Source organism: Zalophus californianus, chromosome 1 (genome assembly GCF_009762305.2).
Source record: "Zalophus californianus isolate mZalCal1 chromosome 1, mZalCal1.pri.v2, whole genome shotgun sequence".
NCBI lineage: Eukaryota > Metazoa > Chordata > Mammalia > Carnivora > Otariidae > Zalophus > Zalophus californianus.
Window position 1 is genome coordinate 212007937 of NC_045595.1, and position 22224 is coordinate 212030160.

The 22224-nt window shown below is 53.1% G+C and overlaps 1 protein-coding gene across 3 annotated transcripts in view; it reads right to left on the reverse strand.

Moving 5' to 3' along the window:
- Positions 1-2614: 2614 nt before the first annotated feature.
- The window catches only part of C2CD2 (C2 calcium dependent domain containing 2), a 52127-nt gene continuing 32517 nt past the window's right edge, over positions 2615-22224 (reverse strand). For 2 of the 3 annotated variants that reach the window (XM_027583886.2, XM_027583885.2), the window contains exons 8-14: positions 21238-21302; positions 19268-19392; positions 18605-18779; positions 17701-17814; positions 15528-15655; positions 13840-14149; positions 2616-6641 (exon numbers count right to left, since the gene is read on the reverse strand). In XM_027583886.2, coding sequence (XP_027439687.1) covers positions 6379-6641; positions 13840-14149; positions 15528-15655; positions 17701-17814; positions 18605-18779; positions 19268-19392; positions 21238-21302 — 1180 coding nt within the window. In that variant the 3' untranslated portion in view covers positions 2616-6378. Of the gene's footprint in view, positions 6642-13839; positions 14150-15527; positions 15656-17700; positions 17815-18604; positions 18780-19267; positions 19393-21237; positions 21303-22224 lie in introns of all 3 variants that reach the window. The other variant, XM_027583884.2, reaches the window with a different exon arrangement.

Here is a 22224-nt window from a genome sequence, read left to right on the forward strand (position 1 = left end):
GTGAAGTCTATACGGGTTATTCTGTAGGTTTGAAGTTTCTATTTATTTATTTATTTATTTTTAAGATTTTATTTATTTGACAGAGAGAGAGTGAGCGAGCACAAGCAGGGGCAGTGGCAGGCAGAGGCAGAGGGAGAAGCAGGCTCCCCACTGAGCAGGGAGCCCGACGCGGGGCTGGATCCCAGGACCCCGGGATCGTGACCCAGGCCGAAGGCAGACGCTTCACCGAGTGAGCCACCCAGGTGTCCCTGAAAGTTTTAAAAAGTAAGCAGAGGGAGTTAAAAATGAGAGAGCTTCCGTTTCTGAGTGGATTTTCCTACGAGCACTGCTCCTCCTGAGCAGAGACGAGCTGAGCAGTGAGGCGGCATCATGATTCCGTGAGGCCCCGCACAGGGGCGATGCCCTCAGCCCCGACACTGGCTGCCTCAGACGTGTGTGTTCTAAGTCACGTGGCCCATCAGCCCCAGTTTTTTGTTAATTGACTCCTTTTGTACCAGACATTATAAAAATACATATCCCTAAGCCACTTCTCTACGCTCCCTCTAGCTTTGCGACCTGGCTGGTTTTTCTTACCCAGATAAAGAGAGATCTAATCAGCAAATAATTTAATTCTCACTACGTGCAAAGCGTTGCATCTCACTTTAGCGTATCCTCGCCCACAACAGGGAGCTGAAAGGTTAGAAAAAATGATGTCCCGGTCTCTCCATTTGACACAGGGTAGCCGAGGCTCGTGGCTAGGGGCTGGGATCCTCCAGCAAGACGGCCTGGGCTCAAACTCTGGTTCTGCCACTTAACCACTGTGTAATCTTGGGCAAGTTACTTAACCTCTCTGTGCCTCCATTTCCTAATCTGTGAAGCGGACACGGATCATAACTCCTGGGGTGGTTTCAAAGAGTGTAGGAGTCACTAGATGTAAAACTCTGAAAAAAATTCTGGCCAATACTAAGTGCTCAATTCATATTAGTTACTATCACTGTGGTCTTGGATCTTTATCTAGCTGCTGTATAAAATACCAAGTACTCCAAGGCACCTAAGCACCCGACTTTATATCAGTATAATCAGTAGTTGTGAATGCTTGGCACACGCAGGACGCAGCGTGGCAGTCTGCGCTGTGGAAGTGGCCGTACGGAGCCGGGGACAGCTGTGGCGGAGTGTGACCGTGGGTACTTCTCGGGCACCGTGGGAAGAGGATCTGGTAGCTCTCCCGTCAGGAGGGCCCTGCGCTCAGGCATCCATCCTGGTAGCCAGACCTCTGTGGTGAGTAATCTGCCTTTTCTACAAACGATGTATTAATATCTGCACGCAGCACCCTGTATTTGTAGAAGCGACCAAGGTAAACAGTAGCATGGTTTTGTCAGAGGCTCCCCTCCGTGGCAGGCTCTGTCCCCTCCGTGGCGGGCTCCATCCCCTGTGCCTGGGCTCCAGTGAGCTCATACAGGGCTGCCAGCCGACACCGGTCATTACTCACTAGGTGCGCACTGTCCTCAGCCCAGCGGATACACCGCCCGCCCAGGAGCCAGCGTAAGAGGGAGTGATAGGGGGTCAAGTGATAGGAACCGAAAGAAGCGCCCGGTGCTCCCGGCCGGCCTCGGTGGCCAAGGCTACTTCATGGAGGAGGCGGGGCTCGTGTTTGGTTGGGTCATTAGAACAGGGCGGGGCATGTGCTGGGGACGAGGGGTGCACATTCGCAGACTGCAGGTGGCTGGCGTGGGTTAACATGGGCCGTGTCGGGGGGCGCCTGGGTGGCTCAGTTGGTTGCGCGTCCGACTCGATTTTGGCTCAGGTCATGAGCTCGGGGTTGTGAGCTCGGGCCCTGCATTGGGTTCCACGCTGGACGTGGAGCCTGCTTAAGATTATCTCTCTCCCTCTGCCCCTCCTCCCACTCACGCTTTCTCTCTTCTCTAAAATTAAAAAAAGAAATGTGGACAGTATAGATGGGGCTGGTAAGAGTACAGAGTGTGCCTCGAGGTGACCGGCAGGAGATCTGCTTAGGAAAGCCGGTCAGTTAGGGCAAGGCTGGCCTTCCAGCAGGCCCAAATGGTCTCCTGCTGCAGCATCCACACAGAATGGACTGCAGGTCATGCAGGAAGTAGCCGTGCAGTTTCAGACACCTCCACCCCAAACAAGACACCGGGTTGCCATCGCTTGCCACATCCAGAGCTGAGAATCCGAATCTAAGCCCGGGATGGCTGGAGCTGTGCATAGGTAGAGGGCTCCCTTAAAGGCATGAATCATCTGGGCTCCCACTCCATACCCAGGAGAGCCGCCCCGGGAAGGAGTCGAGATGCCTGTGGGGTTTGTGCAGGACCTGTCCATCTGTCTGGCTGTGCCCTGCCCCACCCGGGAACTACCGCAAGCCCTGTGCCAGTGTGATACCAGCCTATGCTGAGCCCACGCAAGAGCCTGCGGGGGCAGGCATTGACCCTGGGAGTTAAGGGACATATAAAAGACTGCCTCCAAGGGGACAGTGCCCCTCCGAAGGTTGCTGGGGATCATGCAGACTCACCTCCTGCCAGCTTGCACCTCAGGAGGACCCAGGCCAACCCAACCCTGACTGGTAGCACCGCTCATTCACCATGACCCCAGGGGTCCCTGGAAACATTGACTTTCTAGTAAATGGTTTTAGTCTCAGGCCTAAAATAGGATGCCAGCGTCATGTCAGAAGACGTTAGGAAGGGTCTCTGCCAAGAACAGAGCAAGCAGCAGTGGCCACGAGCGAAGGGCCCACCTCGTCTTTCACGCAGTGGCCCACGGCGCGCATGCACACCGACTGCCGAGCACCAAGCAGGAGACGGACCGTGATCCGGGACCCCAGGCACATGCGGGGCTTTTGGGACAGCCCAGGGCTCAGCAAACACAAGTCGGTGTTTCGTGTCCCATGTGCACATTTATTTCTTTCAAAGACTATTCATGTTCCAGCCACATCTTCCACAGTTTGGGGCAGGACAGGGACCTGTGTTTAAAGTGCTACCAAGGAATACAATCACCGTCCAGCAAATTCATCACCACACTTAAAATCAAGCCAGACCTTGCCACATACCTTGAAAACCTCTCGTTTTCTTTTTAAAAAAATGTAGCTTTGATGTGATATTGGGTGGGTGGTGGGGGGGAGTACTTACAAGGCTAACTTGTAAGTGGTACGTGACTGAGCAGTTGGAAGCTGGGTGAACTGGGCAGGTCGATGCATTCCGGATGCCTCCTCACACGTAAAACAGGAATGCTGAAGAGAAGGGCCCGGAGGGGACCTGAGTTTGCTTTGCAGAACGTAGCAGCGCTGGTGTGTCCGTGCCACATGCTTTGGTAATCGGGCCTGAGCAGGTGTGGGGCAGGGGAGGGAGGGCCTGGCATCGGGGTCTACACCAGCACAAGACCTGTTTTCCACCCAGTGGACATCAACGTTCTGACTTCCAGGGGCCACCAGCTTGTGCTCTGACGTGTCAGGACTGTGAGGCTCTTACCAGGAAAACCCCCACACCTGCTGGCAGTGATATAAATTAATGTGTCCCTTTCTGCTCAAGAAGAAAACTTGCAACTCTCTTCTGTAGAGGCAGCCAGTAAAACCAATCAGACACCGAGACAGGCACCTAATTTGTGACTGGTGGGCAGCAACTGGCCACCGAGCTCTCAGGAGGAATCAAGGGCTGGCTTTAAACTTAAACTTGAGAGTTGATTTAAAGAAAGGACTGTCTAAACCATCTTCTTCACAGCGGGTTTCCAACGGGACGATGAGATCCGTGCTTTTGTTATTGCCACATTAATCACACACACACACACACACACACACACACACACACACACACACACACACACACACACACTTCAAGCTCCCTTGCATTCCTCTGCAAACACGGGTGCATCCGTGAATGCAGGGCAGTGCCCCAGCTCACGACAACCAATGTGAGCACCTGGTTCCAGACATGCAGACACACATTCCTATTAGCGTTCGTGAGAAATCACTCCGAAACACCACTTTGCAAAAATAGCATGAACGCAAAACAGAAACAAAAACTCTTGTGCCCCTAAAGCATAAGGAAAGGCAAGGGAATAAGGTGATTTACAGATTGGTATGTTTAGCATTTGGTGTATAATCTTAATTGACATGTACCCTTCATAACATTTACTTTCGCATAAATACCTACACCATTAAAGAAGCATTCACAGTATCAACACGGCCCATTTTCTCACGGTGCTATGTTCATGCACCCTTCCGTGCTCTCTCGGGTGTCCTGTAAGTTCAGAAAAGGCCCTCAGAGGAAGAAAACGTGTGTGCAGCTTGAGGGGGGTGCTCCTGGATCTGACTCAGAGGTATGGGGCTCTCGATGTGTGCCCGACAGACACACGGAAACACGGATCTCCCTAATGCTCTCCACCTCTCGCATGACGGTCCTGCATCCCACGCGGGACAGAAAGCCCACCTGTCGCTTGCCCGGGACCTGGAAGAGGCTTCAAGTCACCAGGAGGTTGAGAAAGCAAGCCCTTGGCAAAAATATTAAACAGTGAACAAAATGCTCATGGGGTCAATCAGGAATGGGAATGGCTAAGACATTTTTTGTTGAGAGCAAGAAAGTGCCAACATAAAACTCTGATACCATCACATTGAATAAATTGAGTTGATCTGAACTTCAGAAGCAAACAAAAAACTGTGCTAAGGACTTCTGACCTGTGCCTGAAATTCTGACACATAATGTCCTCTGAGAATTAATTCTTGAATGTCCCAAGGTGCTGCCTACCACAGGGCGGTGGGGGGAGGCAATAATCCTTCCACTAAGACAAAGTGACCAGATGGGTTCCAAAAAGACTAGTAGTGATTACCAACCTGCGGAGACTAACTTGGTATGACGACACGTTGGAATGCCTGGTGCTGTTTCACGAGGTGACGAAAATCAAAAGTCCCCTGTAAAAACGCATCTTACAGTCACCTGGTAATTCCTGGGACCCCGGGGCATTTCTGAGTGTGTATTTCAAAGTAAAATTCTTCATGTAGTTTTAGAATCTCTCCCTCAATAAAAAGGGAAAAAAGTTCCGTAATCTGGGTTTTCGGGAAGGTTTTTGTTCGGCAGTGGCTCCGTTACCCGCTGAAAGACGTGTTTTGGGGTCAACAAAAGCGCTCGTGAGAAGGAGTGCCCCCAACTTCGTATCCATGATAGAGGCCAGGCTTCATGATAGCCTTTTAAATCTTATCAGAAGAAAGCGAGTCTTGCTAAACCATCCAGACAGTTCACAGGGACAGCCACAGCCCTAACCAGCTCGCCCCTGGCAGTGGCACCTTCGGGTGGATGGGCCAGTGGCGCAGACACACGGACAGGCGGACAGACGAGGACTGTGGCGCGAGGGGTACCCAGGGATACGCACGTGGTGGGCCACATTTATCTGTTTTTCTTGCCCCCCCACGGGAAACCAAAACAAGGACACCCCTAAACGTGTCAAGCGCTATTCACGGCAGAATTCCGGAGAGCTCCCGAGAGGACTGATGCGACGTTTGGCCCATTTGTTATTAAACTTCCACCCCTAAGACTCCTACCTGAGACACACAATAGTTTTCTCTTCCGTCCTAGAAGTTCTCTGTTTCAGCCATCGGCAGCGTTTGGCAAACCAGCCAGGGGCGAAAGGAAAACCGTGTGTGTGGTGTCGCCACGGTGATGGGTACTTACTGCTCCTAGCCTCACTTGGGAGCCCCCCCGCCACGATCATGAGCACTTTTGACACTATAAAGGAAGACGTAAAAACCACATAGGAATTGACAGATCTCCCACTTGCAAACAGGCTCAAAGTAAACATCCAGGAAAGCTCAGCATAATGTGTGCAGGAGAGATTTAGTGTTTGGCATACGGTTTCAAGTTATATGGCTAATATCAAAGGCAACTACCTTCTACCTTTGTCATAGTGTCTCTGTTACCACCGTCATTTCTCTATGGACCCCAAATCCTGCCTCCGTACCACCTCTCTGTACTCAGGGCAAGCTGTACCGTGACGCTGAGCAGACCGTGAGGACACGTGACCCATCCGTTCCATTCACAGTGACAGCACAGGGGGACACCTCCTCTTTGCGACGCGGTCCAGGAGTGGACCCAAGGTAGTATGTGTCCGAGTGCAGTGCGGGTGAAATTGAGTCCCCCACACCTGCCCCATCACCATCCATTATAGGATGTTCTTTAGTTCATAACGTAAATCTCACATTTAACTTCAGCTCTTGGATCGGAGCACAGCCCATCTGGCAGAGCGTTCGGGTCTCCTTTGGCATCGGGTGGCAAATCGGACAGTTGTCTCTGGGGGGAAACCTCCTGGCTGGAGACTCGGGTGTTCATGGCCCTTTAACCCAGCTAGCCCAGGCGGCCGTCTGACAGCTTGCAGGCACTCTCACTCCGTCCTGGTGGGCGGTTAGGTGGGCCCGCGTCTTCCCGCGTCCTGGTGAGGCAGGCTGCCGGCCACGGGGTCCCCCAGAGCCCCGTTCATGGTGCTCTTACTTCTGTGTCTGGAGAGCAACTTCTTGTTCAGGATCCTGGTGAGCGTCACCCCCTTCCTCCGGGCCCCCTCTGGCTGCTGCAGGAACACAAGGTCGTTGTGCGACTGGCTCATGCCGGGGTCTTTCTGTTGATGTCGCCGGCGGAAGAACAGCTTTGCACCTTTCCTTAAAATCCCTCCTGTAAGAGGAAAGCACAGGGGGCCAGTCAGATGGGCTGTGGATGAAACGCCGGGACCACTAGTCCAAGATGAAAAGAAACAGGGACGTCTGAGTGACTCTAATTAAAAAGCAGTTTCTTACTTTGGTGTGCGGTCACTATATCCACACGGGAAAAGCAGCCAGAATCTGGCCTGGACCAAACACCAGAGTTTTCAGGATGAAAAGACTCTGAGCCGAGAAGCAGTGAGCTGGACTGTCAGGTGCGTCCCAGGGCAGACCTCTCTCTCCCTGAGCTCCTGGTCAAGGCTGAGGGCAGTAGGCTGTCCCTCCCTCGGGTCCCCTGGCCCCCCACCCCCAGCAAAGATGGCCATGCTATGGAAACCCCAGCAGGGTCAGAGAACCTTCCCAGCCAGCCTGGAGTTCATCACATCTGCGTGTCAGTGCTGATGGCTTTGAAAGGAGAAAGTCTGCCCATCAGGATGAGGAGCTTTATGGCTATTTGGCAATTCATTATTTTCATGATTGAGCTACCAAATACTTGAGTAGCCCTGACAGACACCAATGACCAAATGTTGATTCGGGGGGACCACGAGGAGCATCTGCTGGTTCTTCTCCCCGAAATGCGGGCGGACAGTGGTGGAATCAGGCCCAGCCCTGTCTTGTGGACTTTTCACCAATGAGCACTGTAGAACCGCACGCCCGCCCGTGACTTTAAGAGGCTGCTCATTGGGCCTGGCGCCAAGGACGGACTTCCCGTTTGCTCTGTCCAGGCTCGGCGGCAGCAGAGAGCTCAAGAGCCCCAGACATAGGCTGAATGTCATCTGGTCAAAGCTGCTGAAATGGTCTTTTTTTTTTTCATTTTCTCTTTGGATACAATCAAACAGCCTATTCTGCAGAATCACGAGGGCGTGTCTGCACTGATCTAATGTGGAGAGGCTGTGTGCGGGGCTTTCGAGGACAGCGGGAAGGACAGGCAGCGAGATGGGGACTCCAAATGTGTCCGTGGCTCTACCCCTGCCACGGGCCTGCTGCGCTACGTCCAGGGGCCACAAATGTCTGCTCCTCGAGCTGTTCAAATCTCCGTAAGATGCAGCCTGTCAAGAGAAGTCACCAGCTGGGCTGTGTTACCCCACCAGCCACCACCACCACCTGGATTTGACTTTGCAGTCTGGCCGGTGGGGCAGATGCACGGGTGCCCACTGGTTAATCCCCTGATCAGATGCCCTGGGCACCGGGAGGGGCTGCAGCCTGACAGGTCACCTCGGGTCGCTGGGGCCCAGGAAGTGTTTCTAATCTGCAGAAACCTGCTTTAGGCTCAGCTTGGGGTCCCTGAAGGGCATATAAAGGTGAGCTCTCACCCGGCTCCGTTCGGTTAACCTGGAGTGCTCTAATCCCATGTGCCCCGTCTCTCCAGGGGGCTAGAAGCCTGAGCGGGGGCAGAGTGGCCCCTCGCCGGGGCGGCTGGAGGTCAGCAGGAACGGGAGGTCCTGGAGGACCCCATCTCCAGAGCCCATTCCAGGGGTCCCTGCACTGAAAGTTGGCCTGGGGTCTGCAGCCAGGGGCTAGGGTGTGAGCAGGGGTAGTGTTACGGGTTGGATCTTATCCCTCCAGAATTTGTTATGTTGGGGTCCTGACCCCCAGGAGCTCAGAATGGGACCTTAATTTATAGACAGGTCTTTAGAGAGGTGATTCATCGACGGCGAATCAGGGTAGGTGCTATACCAACACGCCTGTGTCCTTATTCAAAGGAGAACTGTGGATGCAGGTGTGCCCATGGGGAGGGTGCCGGGGGGAGGGGGGTGGAGGCAGGGGTGGGGGTCACGCTTCTACAGGCCAAGGAAGGTCAAGGATGCCAGCAGACACCAGAAACCTAGGGAGAGCATGGGGCAGAGTCTCCGTCATGGCCGGCAGGAGGCCCTTGGACTTCTGGCCTCCGCAGCCGGGAGAATGTCCATTTCTGAGCCTGAGGCTGTGTGGAATGGGACAGACCAGCATCTGGCTACTGAGAAGCATGGGTCTGCACCAGATTCAGAGGAGGTGGCTGGGTTCACAGTTCTCGAAAAAGGGAATCTACACGTTTTTAAGCAGCCACTTTTAACTCTTTTAAATGAAATTGCACTTGGGGCGCCTGGGTGGCTCCGTCAGGAAAGCCTCTGACTGCTGGTTTCGGCTCAGGTCATGGGATCGAGCCCCGCATCGGGCTCTGCACTCAGTGGGGAGTCTGCTTGAGATTCTCTCCCTCTGACCCTCCCCCTGACTCGCATGCATGCTCGCTCTAATAAAAAAAAAAAAAAAACTTTAAATGAGATTGCACTTTAAATGACTAAAACTCAAATTCTTGCCATATCAAGATGGAATATCAGGGACTTCCAGCCTGTGAGTAAAATTGGGAAAGTGGAAAGACCTGTGTGCCGTATTGACTTGAAACGCTCCTGCCGGCAGCAGTCTGTCCCACAAGCTAGGGTCTGCTCCCGCGCGGCCCATGGATAGGGGCTATAACGGGCCGTTTTCTGTGCTTCCATCCCCACGCAGGCTCTCCCAACAGGTCTGTAGTTCTGTTAAATCTGATTGTTCAATATCCATACGAGAACCGGATGATGTCCTGTGTCCCCTGGTGCACATCATCATAACTCACCAAGTGTGGGTGTCCCCTAACTTGACATGACTTGTCATGGCTTCTGTGGGGACAATACCCCTGCCTCGGATGGAGGGGTCGTGTGAAAGGAGAGACTGAGGTTTGCAAATCTGTAGGCTGGAGCCCTGCTTATGTCTTATCCCTAGCAGTGATGCACCCTGCCCCACGAACGGGGGCCCCAGGGCAGAAAGCCTGTGTGCTCATGCCTGGCTCCCCTCTGCACCTAAGGGATGCTGTCTGAGCTGGCAGGGAACGGGTGCCAGCCCCGAGAAGTGGCCAGCAGGTCTGGTAAAGGACCCGTGCATGGGCGGTCACCGGGGAAGGCCTCCTGGGAGCGGGATGGGTCTCAGTTGTCAGAGCACCCCAGAGCACAGCCCTGCACTCCAACACGGACATGGACAGGTTTCCGGAACAGTATCAGTCTTGAGAGGCACGTTGGTAGCGTGTGCAAGACAGGATGCAAATCCCTCCCTGATCCGCAGCTTGACTCAAGCGAGAAGAATGACTAGCGTAAACGGACGTCATTCCGTTCTCCTTTCTAAATAGTCTAAATAGTCTAAAGACGTTAAGGTCTGTTTAAGCTGGGGCATGAATCACAATGACCTTTGGGGTAAATAGTGCCAGAAGCACAAGGCCACAGAGGGGACACTGACTGCACCACTCCGCGGAGGTGTGAGGGTCCAGGACAGAAAGGCCAGCGCACTCCTCCGCCAGTGGGAAGGGACACGGTGTGGAGCTTCCTCAGCTCCCTGGGGCCGTGGCGTTCTGTCTTTGGTGTCAGCCCTGCCAGCACGCATCTGTCCCCTGAAGGCACCGGGTAGATCCGGGGTCAACAGTGCATTCGGCTATCCTGGACTAGAGCGCGTTACCCTGGATGGTGGGCGTGCCCTTCATCCCATCCGCTCAGTGCCTTAAGGGCCAACGCCAAGGGCTCCCTCCGGGAGAAGACAACATTCTGTCTCCAGCGACCAGCCTGCCCCGCAGATTTCAGATTGTCAGACCCCATGATGGTGTGAGCCACTTCCTTGAAATGCAGCACCTTGCAGTTCTGTTTCTTTAGAGAACTCTGGCTAAGACAGCAACTAACAGTTTGGTATGTCACGCTTGCCTCTGGGCCCCCAGAATCTGTCACCTTTGCTGATGGGGAAGTTCACAATGCCTGAGCAGGAGCCCGAGTGGTCTGAGTTTTTTTGTTTTTTTAAAGATTTTATTTATTTATCTGCGAGAGAGAGAGAGCACATGAGCAGTGGGGAGGGGCAGAGGGAGAAGCAGACTCCCCCCTGAGCAGGGAGCCCGATGCGGGGCTCAATCCCACGACCCTGAGATCATGACCTGAGCCGAAGGCAGACGCTTAACCTAGACTGAGCCACCCAAGCGCCCCGGTCTGGGTTTTATAAAGCTGAGCTCCTTTAGTCCAGACCACCTCAGCCACCCCAAGAGGCAGGAGCAAGACCCAGACCTCGCTCGCAACCCTAAGGATTCCTTCAGGTAAAATCTGGAGAGAAGGTATGTGAAATTCGAAGCAAATAGCCAACATCTTAAATGGGGGACAGAGAAGAAGGAAAAAAAAAATCTTTCCCTGGTTCTAGCAAGGTTAAAAAAAATAAAATAAAACCACAAAAGAGCCGGAGAATAAACAAATAGGAAGAACTTCAAAAATAATTATTCTAAATTAGAGCTTTAATACGGCAAATACTTCCCAATTTACTCTTGTTTATGTCCACAGACCCTAACAGACATGAATAGGTCACTGAAGAATCCATCTCAAAATCTGAGAGGTAGGAAAACAGTGACCAGAAGTCACTTTGCACGTCGTAGTTTGCTGCCCAGAGAACAGCTCTCGAATTCAAGCCAAACCATAGATAGTCCGTTCAGAAAAGTGACTGCTTGTTAGAACCAGGGCCCGGCTCCGGTGCATATGCACTTGACGGGGTGCGAGGCTGGCTGTCCCCTGAGCTGGGGGACAGCGCCCCGCCCCCCGAGGAGTAGACGTGCTACAGTAACCCCACCAGCGCACGTCTAAGGAGGAAAATGGGGACACTAGCATCCTGGGCAGGTCACGCTGGAAAGGAACAGGGAACAAAGGAAAGGGGAGATCAGCTTCCTGCTGTCACAAAATAAGCTTTTCTCAAGGCAAGGCTGTACTCAAATGTTTGGGGAAAAAAAAATATAAGACAGAAATAACTTACTGTGTAGGCAATTAATTCTGGTTGGCATAGCGATCCTCTTAAGTTAAAGGGAATGAGCGCGAGATGACGAGAAGAGGTCAGAGGTCAAAAGAAAAGTATGCGGGAGCAAAACAAGAATGACAGACCGTGAGTCCCGAAGCATCGCGCCCGCGCGCACGTGACGTTACTGGGCAGGACATCTGGCAAGGTTTGGGGCGGTTTGGGGCTTTTGTTTTTTTACTTTTTAGTATTTTTCAAAGTCTCCATCAATACTTTTGTTCTTATGGTAAAGTCCGCAGAACACGGACTCTACCGTCTTAACCATCTCTAAACACACAGTCTTGTTACGGACATTCCCGTTGCTATGCAACAACATGGATGCTCGGTTAAGCTAAAAATCAACCTGAATTGGGGGACTGGCTTCCCTGTATTGGCTTGCAGCGTCACGATAATGTGCATTTCCAACCAGCGAAATTGCAAGAGAATTCTAAATACGCCGGCAGTCTTGGGGACCTATGTGAACCCCTGCTGTGACTGGACATACTGGTGGTTCTCCAGCCAGAAAATGAGCTTCAGTTTAAAACGGAGAGAACATTCCATACAGCCGCTCCCTTGATCCCCGGGTAGAAAGCTGAAAATCCTCAGTGCACAAAGACGCTTTGGCACCCGTAACACAGAATCGTCTAGGGTTCTGACAACATCTCCTAGAGACGCAGTGCCCAAATCTCTCAGAAAACACTGGAATAGAAGCAAGTTTGGAAGCACTGCCAAATACATCCCTTTACAAGTCCGACGCCACAGGCACCACGTCCAGGGAGGTCCCCGTGCCCAGGCTCCAGGGAAGCGCCAGGCACACCTGTCAGCACCCAGGTCCCCAAGAGTGCCCTTCCGGAGGGGTGCCATCCCCCTGGCCAGTGCCAGGAAAGGAGAAGCATGGCCATGGCACAGCCAGGATGGAAACCCATGAGAAAGAACTCTCCGGAAGGAAAAGCAGACGAAGGGAAGGAGGAAGCAAGGGATGAGGGAATGGTGGTCTCTGGATGGACTCAGGGTCAGCGAGGCGCAGCCTCTCAGAGTGAACGCAGGAAGGCGGGTTGGGGGTTTGGGGTTCACGAGAAGAGGCAGCGGACTGTTGGCCATCAGAAGGAAGGGGGAGGAAGGGGCGCCCCACCCTGCACCTCTTCTTCTGCTCTGCCCAGCGCACACTGCCTTCCTCGGGGCCAGGGGAGCTTCCCCGGGTGGTGCTGACCCCCTAGACCAGGCCAGAGGGGGCTAGGCTGTCCTGCACGCTGCAGGCTTGGGGCTGCACCCTGGCTTCTACTGCCTGCCACCAAAAGCACCCCAGCACCCCGCTGTGGCCGCTGAAACTGTCTCAGGACGCTGCCTGTGTCCCTGGGGGGCGAGGGGGGCCACAATCACCCAGTTTGAGAACCACTGGTCCGTGACCGCAAGAACAGAGGAGCGGAGCAAGGCAGCAGCAGAACAGCTTACCAAGGTTCCCGACCTCAGGAGTCACTGCAGTTTCCTGGAGTCTGCATTCTTGGGGGGCCGGGGGGCGGGGGGTGGCGGCGAGGACTTAGCACTGAGCTGCACCCAGGACTCCCAGCTGCGCTCAGGCGCCTGCATTCTGTCTCCCGTCCTGTCTCTGCACCGGGATCTCCTTATTCCTGCCTGGGAGGGGGGTGCATCCTCACACACAGAGGAGGCTCGGGAGGCTTGACCTGCCCATCTAAAAGGGACCTCAAGCCCCTAGACTACAGTCTCTCAGAAAGGCTCTTTAGGTTACCATCAGGCCAGAGCATTAAATAAACGGCACAGGCTGACAAAATCTGCAAATGCAAAGCATCGATTTAGTGCTGATGGAAAACAACAGATTATTCTAATGACGTGACTGCTCATCACTACACACACATTAAGTTAATGGTCTCCTTTTCTGGGGGACTTATCTGCCTTTGGACGCTAGCAGGACCCAGCCCTGAGGTCTGGCCAGCTTTTAGTTGGAGGGAAGAGTCTGAGGCACAATGAGCAGAGCTGCCAATCCTGCAGGGAGCCCAGTCTCTGCCGGCTTTGTGCGGAGTCGCCTGGTGACCCCCTCTAAACGTTCTGGAGGGTTCTATTTCGGGGGCGGGGCGGAGTGCAGACAGAAGAAGGGGCGCCTCTAGGCATGACCACAAACTGCCCCGCTCAGTGCAGAGAGATGGAAGGATTCTGAATATGCCGCCTGCCCACCGGCCCCAAGCGGGCTCACCCCTGCCACGAGGGGGTGCTTGCTGGGGCAGGGTGCCGAGGGCGGGGTGGATTTGTAGAGGAGAAGGGAAGGGAAGCTGGCGATCGAACTGAAGGTTAGCTTGGAAACGGGCAGGAGAGAAAAGCTAGTGGGTGGGTGGGTGGGCGGGGGGCGTGGGTGCGGGTACCTTTATGCTTCTTGGCAGCGCCCGGCTCCGAGACACTCAGGGAGCTCTCCGACAGCTCGTCCCCATTGGGGTCCAGCGGGGCCTGGCTGCCCCATGCCGAGGCCTGTGACTCCTTGTCCAAGTCCCACGAGTCTAGCTCGCTCTCCTGGGGCTCTGGGGCTGGCGGGGCAGGGGCTGAGGCCTCGTCCTCTGGGGGGGCAGGAGTGGCGGCCGCCCCCACGAGGGACGGGGTGTCCTCCTGGTGGGCACCGTCCACGGAGGCCGAGTAGTCCAGCATTAGGGCAGCGGCATTGTCCTGAGATAGTGAGGTCTGTCCCGGGACAAAAGAAGGAAGTCAGCTTGAGGGGTGGGGGGCAACGACAGGCGTCTTTCCCAGGAGGCGCGGCCGTGTTTCACAGGGACTGAAATGCAGCCAGTGCAGGTCTCCCCTCGCAGCAGAGGGTCAGGGGCCCTGGCTGCGAGGGGCGCCTGCGTTCACAGGTGGAGGGGTGTGGAGGAAGCAGACACCCTTCCCCAGCAGGGGGGCCCGCGGAAGGGAGAGACTTCCTTCTAAGTGGCAGACAGTGCACAGGGAGGCACAGGAAGTGGGCTATAGATTCAGTGTGTCTTTTAACACTTCTTCCTACGGGAGTTCGCTTCCTGCAAGCAGAAATTAATCGGCATACACACTGTAGCCTAAGAATTCTGGTCTCTGTGTCTAAGACAGGTGCAGTGCTGCCCTAACCCTTGGGGCCCGTGGGCTGGAGGGTGGGAAGGTGACTGCAAGGGCAAGGGGCCAGGGGCTCCCCGGGGCTGCCCCGCAGTTCACAGGGGAGCCCGCTTCCTGACAACTGCACTTGGCTGGCCGAGTGCCCACTGACTCAGGATGGGGCCATCTGAGCCTCCGTGAAACAGAGTCACCGCAGTGGGCTGGACACATTAAATGTAAAGTTTACGTGGGTTCCTAGTGGTTCCAAGATACAGCCTTCGAGAAAGCAGAGGACATGGTCCCAGACTCCTCGTGCCGCCCCCTGCTGGCCGCCTCCGGAAGTGCATTCGGAGGCCCGAGGCACCACGTGCCAGCCCTGCCAGTTGGTACTTGGCACTGGCCGCCGAGGCCCTGAGTATAATGGCAACACTGGTGAGTCCCCTCCACACCTCCCCTGGCCCACCTCGGCGTGAGCTACAGACTGCCGCGTTCCCCTGGCCCCTCCGGGTGCCAGCCCACCCTCTGTGTTCACCACGTCTTCTTGCTCCTCATCCCTCACAACGAAAGCCCCTTCCTTGCTGGCGTTCCCCTTGTTCATTCTGAGATGTTCCACACACATACGGGACCCTCGCGCGGCCCCTGGCCCTGGGGGGCTGCCCTCTCTGCTAGCCTTTGGAGACATGTCGACCCGCGAGAGGGTAGCGGCTCTGTCCCCAAACTGGCCTTAGTCAGCCCAGTCTTTCTCTTTCAAAAGCTTTTCTTCACATGGTTCACCAACCCCTCAACAACCAGAGCATCCCAGGCCAGAAGCCTGCAAGCTTCCTCACGAACGGGGTGAGCTGCATAAACACAGGGCCGTGAGTGAGCCTCGTGCCGGGTGAGGAACGGGACCTGGCCCTTTGCATGGAGCTTTCTGGACGTCATCAGGAGCTCGGGCTACCTTCCACCAGGAGGAAGCCAGGCTACCAACAGATACAGCCCCCGGGGCGCATGGCCGCACCTTGGAGATCCCTGATATGATGATGGTGCTCTTCTTCCGCGGTGACTTGACCTTCAGCTTTGAGGACTCGCTGAGCTGGCGGATGGCGACTTCTGCCACGGGATCTGAGCCGTTCAGCACCAGCAGCTCTGCGGGAGGGAAGGCGGCACTGAGCACATTACACACCATTCTGGGGACCTCCAGGGCTGATGGGAATGATCCCCAGGCAGGGGCTGGCAAATCGCTTCCGGAAAGGGCTGGACAGTAAACGGGTTAAGCTTTGTGGGCTGGCCTGCGCCACGAACTCTCACGGCGGCCTCAGTCCCGTGCAGGCAGCCTGAGCCTGTACGGAAATGATTGGACAAGGCTGGGCTCCGATGGAATTTATGAACAGAAACAGGGCCGGGTTTGGCTCACAGACCCCCTTGGTCTATCGCTGCTTCTGGATGGTTCCATGCACTCACTGCTGTGTACTTACTCAGATTTCTGCACTTTCTTATATGCCAGTCATACCTCCATAGAGCTGATGAAAAACAATGAAAGCAGGAAGACCAACAAACAAAAAAACCTCTGACCCCTTAGAAGATTTTGAACTTTGGAAGGCAATGCCTTTTCCTTTCCGAGAGTGGTTCAACACAGTGAGCTCCTATGAGCCAGTTCATACGGGCAGCTCCTCCCCATGGTCAGTACCCCACAGGTGGGGCCAACATCTGTGGGATGCTTACCACCTAGCAGGTGCTTGCAAAGGGCTGGGAGCACACTGTTTTGTGTTGCCATCCCACACCCTATGAGGCAGGGGCCTTTTTTATGCCCATCTGAGACATGGGGGGATGCCAGGCAGCCAGGGGGACGGCATGGCCGAGGTCACTGACGCCGAGCTGCAGCCTATCCCTTCACTGAGGCAGCCCCTGCTCAGGCAGAGTCGAACAAAGCGATGAGAAGGGCAGGCATTAACGGGAGTGTCTCCTGCCTCGGTTTCTGACTGCGGACGACAGATGCTCCATTTCCCAGGGGACTGGCGAGGGGCCGATGCGGCCACACGCTGTCTGGCCAGCACCCACAGTGAGAAGCGAGAGGCTCACGAGGAGGGGGCTGGCGAGGACCCCCCAGGAGAGCACCCAGTGGCTCTGAGCTGTCCTTCAAAGCCCTGTCCAGGTGCCAGGGGTGCCCGAGAAGGCTACGATGGCCCTGGGCGGTGCAGGGAGCTGACCTGGGGGCAGGCCCTCTTGCCCACGGAGTGGGAGAGAAACCCACAGTGGGAACGTCAGCCTGTTAAAAAGGGATCCTGCGCAGGGGAAGGAGTCCCTGCGGTATGGGGCAGTGGGGCACTCGGCCAGGGGCAGGAAACGGGGCATCGGGAGCAGCCAGCCACAGGAGGGCCACGGCTGCATCTAGGAGGCTGCAGCTGGGGGGAGCCTGCGGTTTCCAGAGAGCCGTGAGCACTCCCGCGGGGTGGGGGGGGGCAGCGTCAGCTTTGCCAGGCTGAGGGATGATCCGAAGCCGTCCGAAGATAGCACCCGTCAGATGAGAGCTTCCTGCCCCCCGTCCTCCGCTCCTTGTCCTATCCTTGACCTTGGCAAGACCAGAAACAGGACTGGGAGGATGGGGAGACGTGAGCCGCAGAGAAGGAGCCCACCTGCCCTTTGTCTGACAGCAGGTCACACCCGAGCAAAGGGAGCAAACGTAATCCCCAAGTTTAGATTGTGCTTTGACTTAGGGAGGCCATAACTCATCTCTCCAAAGACATTTATTACCTAAACGTGACCATAAAAATGGGGAATTTGCGAGCAGAGTTCTGGGGGAGACCACTCCTAACAAGCCCCTTTTCTGGGACAGCAGAAGACGACAGCAAAGCCGCCTTTAGGACTACACCCCCAAGTCCTGCTTATGTGATGATATTCAGAGCACCGGTGTGCTGAGCGAGAGGAGAATAATGCTCAAAAGTTCTATAACATGAGGCATAAACTGGGTTTTTATGTTTATTTTGTGAAAGCGTCTGCTAAAACTTCACACCACCCCTGGTCTCTGCCTGGCTTCCATTCCCCCAGTCTCCTCCTCAATCTGCTCTTATTACTCAAAAGAGTGCCTCCCAAACTCCGAAAAGGAAATGCTGACCTGTGGGCGGATGAGAAAGACAGCAGGAGAGCCTGGAAGGAGGTGACAGGGAGGACGCCCTGAGCACATGCCCCGTTACCTGTGTCCGAAGAAGAGAAGGTCTTACTGACAGGAGCCCCGTGGCAGGAGATGGCTTGGACAGAGATGTCCTTCTCGATCACCTTCACCTTGACAGGCGTCTTCAGGGGAGACTCTGCCGGGAGAAAATCCGGATCACCATGGCCCCAAAAGCCATCTGAACCTACAGTTCCCGCAAGGTGAAATCACACCTCTCACGCAACCCCAACCATTCGGATTTTTTTTAACAGTCTCTCATTTTTGGGGGGGGGAGGTAGGGTGAGGCAAGTACCCAAAAGAATGCTGGGAACCTGGGTTTAAATAAAATTTCAGAAACATTTTAATTAAGCCAGAATTTCACTTTCTGTTTTGTATTCAAGAACGGTGGTGCCAGGCAACCTGTTCTGGGAAGATAATACATTATCTATCTGGAAGCAGAAACAATATAAATACAAATAAAATAGTAAGTCCTACACTTAAACAGAAGTTGTCTCTGGGGCAGAGGCTGGGGGGACAGGTACAGAATTCAGCTAGATCTCAAGTGACTGCACACCAGGCTTTCTAAAAAACTGATTCTCAACCTAAGAACTTGGCACTGATCACTTACATCTAATGTTTCAAGACAGCGGGTTGTCCCCCCGTAAGTGTAATTGGGTAGTTCATTGAACTAGATATTTAATATCTAGGTTTTTAGCTTCAGCATGCACTACAGGGTTGAACCTTGCCTCGGCATGTCATGTAGTTATTTGAGAAAATAGGTGATTGGCTAAAAAACGAAAAGCTAAGCACAAGTCTGGCCAGTTACCCTTCTTTCTGGGCCATGAGACTGTGAACCACACTCACTCCGGCAGCCTGCGGCTCCTGCCGGCTACAGAGACAAGATGCTCACGGGCCATGGGCTGCAAGTCTGCACAGGCTGCACTCACCACAGCTCAGCGGGGACGCCCTCCCCGTGTCGAAGCGAGGCTTGGTTTTCACAGCAGTGACAGTAGTGACCACGGTCCCACATGGCATCACCGTGCGGTCTTTTTCTACCTTTGCAGCAGGAGCAGGTGGAGGGGTCTGCCAGGATTTCACTTCACCGGGTTCTAAGTAAGAAAACTGCAGAGAAAGCTGGTTACGCGTTTCGTGCAGCGCCAATATCGACCCCTGGGCATGCATGCTGCCCTCCTCTGCAAGAACCTGACTTTGTCAATCAACATCGCTTAGTACTACAGCCTTCCTGTCATTAATCTGGGTTTGCCCCAGAACCGAGAGGTGAGAAGCCCCCTGCTCAGACCCAGCCACTCAGCGCCTGATGATGGGTACAAAGGCTTGGAGACCCAAACGAAATCGAATGGCCCTTTCTGGGTTAGGCGCACGTGACACGGCATCATGGAAAGTTCCCCATGCGGCAGACCACTCAACACAGTCGTGGGCAGGAAGTGTCCCATTCACGTCTAGAAGTGCACAGTATGAAATAGGAGCTCCTCTTAGGTGAGCATCCTGTTTCCTGCTTGAAGCAAGCCTAAGACGGACTGACAAGGTAAAGATGCTCCTAATCTGAAGTGGGTCAAGCTGGAGCTTGGCCACGGTAGAGAATGACGTACCTCTGCAGTGACCGAACCCAGCACAGAGCTGCCGAAGGAGGACCCGCCGGTCAACGTGAAGCTCTGGGGCCCAGAAGGCTGCTTCTTGAATAAGTCCAAAGGAATGGTTGTCATTGCCAACAGAGCTAAAAAGACAGGAGACAAGTAAAGATATGTTTCCACAGGGTTCCATGGGCGCAGGGGTTAGCGGGAGCCGCCACCGCAACCAGAACTCCCAACGCATCCTGTCCTCTCCAACGTCGTCCAGGTTCAGGACATTTCAGAACGTTCTAGAACACCAGAGACAAAGAGAGGCGGTGGACATGCTCCAGACCAAAGGAGGCGAAAAGAGACAGGAGACTCAAGGCAGAATCTAATCCTGTGCAGGAGTGGAAGGTAACTGCTCTAAAGGACGCGGGGCCAACCGATGAAGCGGAAGGCAGGCGGCAGGTTAGAGAAATCGGTGCAGATTTAGGAAGCGGACAGCTGGGGTGTGGACACAGAAGAGAATATCCTTATTCTTAGGAAATATGCACCTAAGAAAGGAGGAGTACATGGCCTGATACCCTCAAATGTTCACACATTTACCCTCCAGCATGTGTGTGCACACACATTTGTGCGCGTGCAGAGACAGCAAGCAAAATCAAGAGCAACCACCAAGTGTGAGCACAGATAGTAAAGCAAATTGGGCAAGATGTCAAAACTATGGGAGTCTCGGTAAAGGTTCTATGGTTGTTCTTTGTTCTGTTTTTGTTTTTTGTTTTTAATGTGAAATTTCATAGATCCTATCAGGTTGTACAGGAATGAACCTCCAAAGGAGCCAAAGGAGTGGTGCCTCAGGAGCGGACTGGGAGTCGGCTTCTCTCCAGGCAAACATCGGCCCACCCTGGGTTCAAACCTCACTGATCTTATCCCAAGACAACAGAATCAAGGAAATTAGCTCACAGTTCTTGCTAATGGGGCGCCTGGATGGCTCTGTCGGTTAAGTGGCCAACTCTTGATTTTGGCTCAGGTCATGATCTCAGGGTCCTAGGGTCGGGCTCTGTGCTCTGCACGAAGTCTGCTTGAGGATTCTCTCTCCCTCTGCCCCTTTCTTTCTCTCTAAAATAAATAAATCTTTAAAAACTTAAAATCTTTTAAAAAAAGAAAAAGAATTCTTGCTAATAAACAGAAGCTTGAATTGCTTTTTCCTGTGTCTTTGTAACTCTGGGAGACGACAAAATGGCTTGATCTCTTAGCAGGATAAGCCACGTAAGGGTCCCCCTCTCCTAATTTTGGTATGTTTATGGGCATTTTTAAAAACCTAATACATACTGAAACTCCTGAGTTACACACATGCATACATACAGGTCCATGTTCACGTTCGTGATTTTACCTTTAATTGTTGCTTTCTTGTTTCTACAGCAATGTGTCCAGTGTAAGCTGTTGTGGATTATTTTATAAGGAAAAGCCAGCTGGAATCCATAGAGACAGAAAGCAGAATGGGGGGGTGCCAGGGGCTGGGGAAGGAGGGAATGGGGAAGACAGGGTCTCAGCCTGGCAAGAGGAAAAAGTCCGGGAGGTGGATGGTGCTGATGGTCCCACACTAGTGTGAATGTTATTTAATGCCAGTGAATTTTACATTCAAAAACGGTTAAGATGGGAACTTCCACGGTATATGCATTTTGCCACAATTAGGAACACAACAGAACACGTTTATTAAGGCTAAGAGGTTGAGAAGGGCTTCTTGAAGCCAAGAATTGCCAAATAAAAGAGTTTAGGTATTTGTTTAAAAAAAAAAAAAAAGGCAAAAACCAGTTGAGTATATTCTTTTCCCAAATGTATGACCCTGCTAATAACTGAAATGGACTTTCAAGCAAACATTGCCTCGGGAAGACCGGGTGGTTTCACAGCAGGCCCACCCTGCCCCCCAGCTTCTCCAGGCCGTGGTCAGGGCAGCCGGGTGACCCCTCCCAGAGAGCAGGGCCTCCCTCTACCTGCTCGACACTCACCTTCCGAGGATTGCTCATCCCCTGAAATCTGCAGGTGCAACTCCTTCGACTTGGCATTCAGCTCACTGCAGAAAGGAAAAAAAGGGCTGTGAATCCTTACAAATGCTTTATTTCTTGAAACAGTACTTTTTTTCTGATTATAGAAAGAAATACAAATCTCCATCAGTATAAAGATTATCTGCCACTTCACCATCCCCAAACATTTACTGTTATTATTTGGTTTCTGGTCTCTTAGAATTCTCTGCTGCTTTCTGGCTGATGATGGAGATGTCCTTCTAGGCCCTATCCAACACGGTGGCCACTAGCCACAAATGGCCACTGAGAGCTCAAAATGAGGCCTGTGCAAACTGAGAGCCTGAACTTAATTTCGTTGCATTTTAATTAATTCAAATTTAAAGAGCCACACGTGGCTAGTAGATACTGTGGCTATATATTTATCAAAAAACAAAACACAGAGCACAGTATACTTCTCTTTTGTAACCTGTTTTTTTTCCCCTTAAGATATCAGACCTCTTTCCAGGTCAGAGAGTACAGAGCAACACCCCTTTTAATAGGCATCCATTGTCCTCCTATCTGGCCTTAGGAGATTTTTTTAGTCCAGTCCTTAATAACCAACCCTTAATAATGGCTTGCTTGTTTCTAACATTTCGTAATTATAAACAAGCTGAGATAAACACCCTTATACTCATCTTTGTATACACTGTGTGATTATTTCCTTAGGAAGACTGTAAATGCCAGTCGAAAGGTACATGCATTTAAGAGATTTTTTTTTTTTTTTTTTTGGATACATACTGGGGACTTCCAGAATGGAATTTCTGGAATTTTCTTCCAATTTACACTTCCACCGGCCATGCTCCCTTGCCTATTCTTTACCAACCTGTAAGGTGAAAAAACTCTCTCTTCTGTTTACATTTGTAATTTCTTTAACTATTGCTGAGATTGAACAACTTTTCGGAAGTTTCTGGCTATAGTTCTTGTTTTCTGTTT